Genomic DNA, 8,451 nt, shown 5'->3' with positions numbered 1-8,451 from the left:
GTCGCCAGGTCGGTGACGGTGGACTTGACGCCAGACTGCGGGAAGGAGAAGCAGAGGCACTAGTGCCTCGTCGCCGCGAAGGTAAAACACTTGGCCATTGGACTGAATCTTAAAGCTTGATGCTCTTTTTTGCCTTTGCCCCTCTCCCTCTCTGGAAGCAGAGCAATGGCGGTTTATGCGAGAGGTGGGTGGCGACGCCGATTTGCAGAGGCGTTCGTGAGGTGGACATATTTTTGTCTACCTTCAAATTGCGGGCCGTCCAACAATTGTGGAAAAAATTGAGGGTGAAAATTACAAAAAAAAAAAAAAAACCACTGTGCCGTTAAGGTAAACTGGCTACGACTAACTGCCACGTTAACATTTTTAGAAAAAATTGGCCGGAATAACTTTATTGACATTTTTTACGAAAAGCAAGATTACATCAACAAAATTTAAAAGTTTAAAACTAAATTGATATCTTTATAACAGATTTAGGATTAATTTGAAAAATTTTCGACGAGTGAGAATAGAAGGTGGGAGTAGATGAAAGTACGAGTAGCATGGAAACTACTCTCCCTTATACTTATGTATGAACACGAAATTGTCCACGCACACACATTAATGTACATAGATGTTGCTATTATTGGTTAAAAAACTTCTTTGTCCCTGCAACGACAATGCGCCATGAACATCTTAGAGGCAGAAGAAAGCTAGACTTATGCTCTCGGAAATAAGAAGCCATTAACGGTGAACCCTCCATCAACACAAATGATCTGCCCCGTTATGTAAGAGGCAGCTGGCAAGCACAGGAAGGCCACTAACGATGACACTTCCTCCGGCTCTCCGGTGCGGCCGAGCGGCGTCCTTGCTATCACCTCCTCATGAAACTTCTTGTCACTAAGTACCTGCGACGAAATTTGAGTTAACATTAGATCATGATGGCAAACATGGTCAAAACCTATGTAGTGAACTATTTTCGAGCAGGAGAGAAAATTTAAAGTCTTCGGAGATCAAATTACAGGCTCGGCTAGTGGAGTCATTATGAACCAAGGTGCAACAGAGTTGCTTCTTATGTTGTCCTTAGCCCATTCGCATGCCAAATTCTTGGTCAACTGGTTCATTGCTCCTGCCAATCAATTTGGATACAGAAACAGAAAACAGACGCAATTTGTTTAGCTCCATATTTATAGTGTTTAGATAGTTACTTATGATAATGTTTATTTACCTTTTGTGGCCGAGTAAATTGATCCGCTATTCACTGAAACAACGCCGCTGACAGATGACAAGAACACAATACTTTCAGCTCCCGAGGCCTTGAGAAGGGGATGAGCGAGCTGGCTCAGATGGTAAGCCGATTTGAAGTTAGTTGTCATGATGAAGGAAAAATCTTCCGCTGTGTAATCCACGGCCGTCTTTTTAGTGTTGGTCCCAACGTTGTTTATCTACCACAAATGAAAACCAAGAACAAAATCCATTGAAAGACAAGCGCAAACTGCGACCTAGTTATTAATATCGTTATTAGTTCCACGGGATCAAAGACAACTTAGACTTACCAGGATGTTGAGCTTGCCGTTGAAGAGGGAGGACACGGTGAGCATCAGCTTCTCTCGCTCCGATTTTGAGGAAACATCGCAAACCGAACCCAAGACTCGGAAACCCTTTCTCTTCCAATCTTCCAAGCATTCATTAATTTCGGCTTCATTTCTGGAGCAGGTATACACGGTCGCCCCAAGCCCCGCTAGTTCCTCCACAATGGCATGCCTAATCATGGTACAGCATTATGATTACTCACCAACTTGTAATTGCAAACAAGAAGAGATTAAGCCCTTTTCTTTTCCAGAGGAAGAAATTCCACGTGACAAGACCTCAGTACATGCGATACCCAGGAATGTTAAGTGCGGAAGATTTGGCTGCATTCGCAATTGAAGTCAAACCAACAATTAAAGCCTTTGAATGCACTGGATTTTTATTTGGGAAATCACAAAAGGAGAAGCAAATTCTATTAGCTAATGATATCTCAAATGAGCTACCAATGTCTAAAGGCCACATAACTTAAAAAACATTAGGGATGAATCAGTCACCCAGCAATGACGCTTTCAAAGTAATTGAGCTCTCTAATCAAGTCTCTCGTCATTTCCATCATATGGAGTTTTAAGTGGTGATGATATCAATTGTCTAGCTTTTTATCTGTGGAATCGAACATTATTGAATTCAAAAGCATCCGCTATCACTCGGGCGGTTCAAAAAATCTTGATGGTCGGAAGCCGGTTTGACGCGCTCTGGTCAGAATAATTCTTTTGAGGCCAGATATGATGGAATAAAGTGCTTAAATTTATCCATCTTGGCTCGATTTGTTCTGGGTAGGGTTGTGCTCGGCCTTAAAATTCTAGGTTCAATTTGTTCTGGCCGGGACAAGAAGTACCTTTTCCCGAGATGGACATAGTCAGTGCACAATCCTACTACTATCACTCAAATTATTATTGAGGAACGAGATTTCAAGATTGATGATGGTCTTCAAATGCCTAAATCATGATGTTTTCTTCCCCAACCTAAATCACAACAGACAATCAATCATCGAAATCATCTACACAAAAGAACAAAGTGTTCGGCGAGAGAGAGAGACCCAATTCCTTTGGTTCCGCCGGTGATGAGAGCGGTCATTCCCCGAAGCGACCACCTGTTTTCGCCCTCGTTGTTGCGACTGCTACATCTACCTGCAGTAGTCCCTTTCCCCTCTTGAGCCATTCTCTCTCTCTTTCTCTTTCTATGCACTCTTGTTTCTTTTTGGGTCTGATGCGTCTCTCTAACTCTCCACCTGTGTTATGTAAGTCCTTCACCGGTTGAGAGAGAGACGGCAATTGGAAGAGGCTTCCTGACCACACAAATATGGTGGACAGACCACTTACGTACGGTCATAGAAGTCTGCAAACATAACTGTTCATTTCATGAATCTTACGTGGGCGCCGCATGATAAGATTTCACAAGACCAATAGTTGACGCATTGCTGTTACTATGTAAATAGGGGTTCCATGTATCGTTTCGCCCCTTGTGTTCGAACTGATTTTCAGTTGCTTTGAGTTTGAACATTTTGATGTTTATCTTTTGCCCTTGACGTTTATGATTTGACTTACATATTTACTAATGAATAACCTGACAGTGTAAAAGTATATCGGTAAATATTAACGTCTAAGGTCATGTTAAATGTTTTGATTATAATTTTTATTAGAAAATTTGCAATTACTAATTTGAGAAAGCCAAAAAAAGAAACTAAAAAGTCCTAAATAGGATCTAAATATATCTAATATAGACAAATTTTCAAATAAAAGCCCGAAGTGGAGTAATTTTCTCAAATGAAGGCCCAAAGAGGATTTTATTTCAAATAAAAATTCGAAGTAGAGTGATTTTCTCAAATGATAGCCCAAACTGGACTTTGTTTCAGAGAAGGGCATTTTTCGGCCCATATGCTCAGGCCCTTATTTGAGACTAATTTGTCCACTTCATGCCATAATTTGAAATTAATTTGTCCACTTCATGTCGTTATTTGAAATAATACTCACTTTGGATCATTTTTTGAGAAAATCATCTCAATTCAAGTTCTTATTTGAAATTTTCCTAATAATATATTACCCAAAAAAAGAAGAGTCACTTGTTACACGAGCTAAATCAAAAAGATTATGGCTGGGAGAAGTTGCCGAAGCTTGTGCCCAATGACCACAGTAGCGTAGACAACTCACCCACCACCACTCGAGGCCACATAATGCTGCCAGTCAAATCAAACGATGGGTCGGAGTCCAAAAGGCAGCGGCCCAATTTCAAAAAAAATCATTAACTTTACATTTTGTCCCAAATATATCATGAATTTTTTTTTATCTCAAGAAAAATCACAAACTTTTATCTAAGTCCCAAATCTACCCTCCCGTTAAAAATCCGTCCAAATCCGTCAGAAAAAAAAAAAAAAAAACAGAGAACCGGCAGCTGCGGCGGTGGCCAAGCCTTCGCCGGTGGCCGCCGCCACAGCCGTCGGGAAAGAGCGGCGGCCCATGCTGTCACGCCCCGCACTCCTCGGCGCGCCACATCCCTCGCAAAGGTCGATTCGTGTGCGACGTCCCAGGACGCGTCGCCGACCCAACACCCAACACAGAGATTTAAAGCACATGCGGAAGTAATTAAAACCACCCGTACATTAAAATACACCTGACCAAGGATAGCCATACAACAACCAGCACGGATAATTATACACTTGTTTTGACATCGGGAAACATATACAATATTCATATACAGCCCACACTCAATAATCAAAAGCGGGTACGTGGCTCGGCGATCAAACACTATATCTAGCCGGGGCTCCTCCCAAAACGTTTCAATACGCTGCCATCCTCAAGGCTGGGGGTCTGAAAAATTGGGTTTCAACAATAATGAGAATAAATCTCAGCGAGTAATTCCCTAAACCTAAATTAGGCTAAAGTGCACCTCCTGACGAGTACTAAATCAATACACCAAGCAAATCATAATTGACTTAGGCCCTCGGGCCCAAATCCAACACTCACATTGTCCCGCATGTTAGGCACTTACAGCTCAAGCATAAAACATAGGACCCAATCGCAAAGACACGTACACATCATTTGGTCACAACGCATATCATGCTTATGCTCGTGCTCATACGCGTGCTCACGCCTCATCAATGCATTTTCGCACGCTTGCACTCAAAGACACTTGCCATTTATCAATTTCTCCTCCGACCCGCGTTAAACGCATCAGGTCCGACCCGCGTAAAACGCATCAGGTCCATCACTTCGAGATCGATCTCTAGCCCGCGTAAAACGCATCAGGTTTGGCCATCTTCCGGTAGTCCGGGCATCGTCCCGCGTAACACGCCTCAGGACGGGTTCACTACCCCGCGTAAAACGCATCAGGGTTTATTGTGATCACACATTCACAAGCACCCATTTTCATCTGAACCCCGCGTAAAACGCATCAGGGCATTTTAGGTGATCACACACTCATGTCATTTGTGCACACTCATATATGCACATGCCATGCCAATGCTCGAGATGCACACCCATGGCCATGAAGTTCACACTTGGGCACTCACGAATTTCACAATGAGCATTCAATTGCACAACGCCACTTGTTCAATTCACAACACAATATGCTCAATTCAATGAATCACAAGCCCAATCAATCAATTAATTCAAATCAGCCATGGTACATCATCGGTACCCGAAAATCACGCAATATGCTCATTCCACATTTCAATATGCCCAACCAACATACTACACAACCATGAAGACAAATCAAGTACTCTGGCACGGCACGAAATTCACACATATAAGTCACGCGATTAGCTCAACATAAATCCGTGCAATTGAGGCTCGCCAAGCTACTCCACTCTTAGCCACATTAAACATGTCACGACATTGCCGAATCGCTCCTAATCGAGGACAATTTAATCACTAACTCGGTCTGTCCGATAATTCCGCCAATTACACTATTAAACCTCAAATCAACCGCGCCTCGCACCAATACGACCCGGCCATGGACAGCCATTAGTCCACTAATTCTAGGCCATTAATTATCCTCGAAATATTCCATCAGCTCTCCAGAACGCCACTCAGATCAGCCACCACAAAGCTAAATAAAACGCACACTAAAATCCGCAATTCAAGCCCGAACTCTCCCGAACTTGGGCTATTCCGATCCAAATCTGTCTAGTCAATACTCAGCGCCTCTCGGGCCACTAAACCTCCATTAATTCATCACACTAATCCCGTAGAACAGCCACCAAAACAACCACCACAACAGCCACCACCCGGTCTATCAATTTCATCCACTAAGTTCGCCATTTTGTCTAAATCTCGGCACCCATGCTTCGCCACATCACAGCACTATACGGGCCGCTAAACCTCGACTAAATAATCATCCTTGATCACCAAAAACACCACAAATTCAGCCCATATCACCCTCCACCATTTAACCCCTTAAAAAAAACCGTAATTAATCCCTAAAACCCATCTAGAAATGCAAATTATCCTAATTAGGGTTTAGGGTCAAACTCACCGGATGTCCTAAGCTTGAAACGGGTCGAACACGCGACGAAAAGGGGCTGGGCAGCGGCAGTCCCTCGCCGGAACAGTGGCGGCGAGCGGCGACTCCGGCAAACGGCGCGAACGGCGGCGACGGACTAGACGATTCCACGGCTTAGAGAGGGGGAAAGGGACACGGCCAGAGAGAGTGGGACGGCTGGACGAGGCTGGGTGAGACGGTGCGGGGCGGCGGAACCCCCCGGCGGCGGCGGCGAAGCTCCTCCGGCGAAGGGCCTTCCACGGCCAAAACAAAGAGGAAGAGAGGGAGGAGTGATGGTTGTGGGTGGAAGGGCTGCCCGCTGAGGTGAGAGGGACGGTGGCCCACGGCGACGGCACCGGCGACCTCGCGGCGGTGAAGGGGCGGCGCGGCGAGCCGGCGAACACGGCGGCCGGCGCGAAGGGCAAGATCGGCGAGCTGCTGTCATGCGAGCGAGGGAGGAGAAGACGACTTGGCCGGCGGCGCGGCCGGCGGAGGGCGCGACGACGGCCGAGCTTGGCCGGGCGGTGGTGACCGGCTGGAGCGGCGACGAGGCCGAGCTCGTGCGCTCGGGAGGGGAGGAAGCAGCGTCGGGCGGAGCTGCCGCGCGGCGCGGCGGCGTGACGACGGTGCGAAGAGGACGGCGGCGTCGGCGGCTGCTTGGGCGGCGTCAGGCGATGCTGGATGGGCGGTCGAGCAGCAGCCGACGAGCAGAGTAGGAACGAAGCAGAACCAGTCGGGCTGAAGGAGGAAGAAGAAAGAGAAGAGAGGAGAGAGAGAAGAAGAAAGAATGAAAAAAAGAAAAGAAGGAGAGAGAGAAGGGAGTGGGTGCATGGCTGACATGCAGACGGGACGTGACCGGGGGAGAAGACGTGCATGGCTCGGGAAAGCAGAGGGAGAAGGAAAGAGAGAGAGAAAAGGACAAACGTGCGGGCAGGGGGGTTTTCGGCGTGACAGAAGGAAGGGAGAGAGAGAGAGAGAAAGAGAGAGAGAGGGGGAGAGAGAAGAACAAAAAAATAAATTTCATTCAAATAATAAATGCGATCCGATGGCCCAAATTCAAAATCGAAAACGATCGGCCGGTCTAAAATAAGCCTCGAATATAAAAAGGGACAAAGGCCAAATTAATTAAATCAAACTATAGCGAGGGAGGTTTACTAGTCCAAATTTGCACCTGGTTAAAAACTCCCATTTTTCCATTATTCCTGACAATCTCAACGTTGGCCCCGACCATATCGACACCGTCCAATTTATTTCGTCCCGAAACTTCCGAAAATCGACTGCCAAGTTCAGGATCTAAATAACGGCCAAATTCGATCGAGTGCGATTCTAGCGAAATCTCTATTTTAAAATGATAACCGGGAGTGATCAGTTCCCGGGCGAGATTTTACTATAAACACACTGACAAATTACGCGTTTTATAAGTCCCAAAAATGGGCCGAAATTCGGGATGTCACAACTCTTCCCTCCTTATAAAAATTTCGTCCTCGAAATTTACAATCCAAACTCGACTACTCAAACAATTGGGGGGTATTGGTGTCGCATCGCCTCCTCGCTTTCCCATGTGGCACCTTCTGTCCCATGATGTTCCCAGATAACTTTGACCAACGTAATCGTCTTGTTTCTCAACACTTGTTCCTTTCTGTCCTCGATTCGCACTGGCTTTTCCACGTACGACACCCTATCGTCCACGTCTACCACCTCATGATTTAGCACGTGGGTCGGGTCCGGTTCGTATTTCCTCAACATCGACACGTGGAAGACGTTATGAACCTGCGACAAATTCGGCGGCAAGGCGAGACGATAGGCCAACGTCCCAATCCTTTCCAAAATCTCGAACAGGCCTACATACCTTGGACTTAATTTCCCTTTCTTGCCAAACCTAGATAGTCCCCTCATCGGTGAGACCTTAAGAAATACATGGTCGCCAACCTGAAACTCCAACGGTCTACGCTTTTGGTCCGCGTAACTTTTCTGACGACTCTGGGCTGTTCTCAACCTTTCCCGGATAACCTTTACTATTTTCACCGATTGCTGAACTAACTCTGGACCCGTTATACTTCTTTCCCCCACTTCATTCCAACACAAAGGTGTTCTGCACGCCCTGCCATATAATGCCTCAAACGGTGCCATCCCGATACTCTGCTGAAAACTGTTATTGTAGGCAAATTCCACCAAATGTAACTGTTCTTCCCACTTGCCCTGAAAATCTAACTCACACGCTCTCAGCATGTCCTCCAAAGTCTGAATAGTCCTCTCATACTGGCATCCGTCTGCGGATAATAGGCCGTACTGAATTGCAACTTAGTTCCCATGGCCGATTGCAGACTTTTCCAAAAATTCGCAGTAAACCGGGGATCACGGTCCGATGTGATTGATACTGGTACTCCATGAAGGCGAACTATCTGACGC

At 46.0% G+C, this 8,451-nt stretch overlaps 1 protein-coding gene across 1 annotated transcript; it reads right to left on the bottom strand.

The window, feature by feature from the left end:
- Positions 1–535: 535 nt before the first annotated feature.
- LOC115669418 (tropinone reductase homolog At5g06060-like) lies at positions 536–2,809 on the bottom strand. Its single transcript, XM_056319896.1, has 5 exons — positions 2,603–2,809; positions 1,533–1,740; positions 1,205–1,421; positions 999–1,105; positions 536–884 (listed from the first exon to the last, which is right to left on the bottom strand). The coding sequence occupies exons 1-5, from the start codon at positions 2,722–2,724 to the stop codon at positions 696–698; spliced, it is 843 nt and encodes a 280-aa protein (XP_056175871.1). The 5' UTR covers positions 2,725–2,809; the 3' UTR covers positions 536–695.
- Between the last annotated feature and the right edge of the window lie 5,642 nt (positions 2,810–8,451).

This window comes from Syzygium oleosum, unplaced genomic scaffold (genome assembly GCF_021117445.2).
Source record: "Syzygium oleosum isolate NSW1041296 unplaced genomic scaffold, Sole_v2.1 Sole_v2.19, whole genome shotgun sequence".
NCBI lineage: Eukaryota > Viridiplantae > Streptophyta > Magnoliopsida > Myrtales > Myrtaceae > Syzygium > Syzygium oleosum.
The sequence above is the reverse complement of the archived record's forward strand: the minus strand, read 5'-3'. Positions and strand labels throughout refer to the sequence as shown.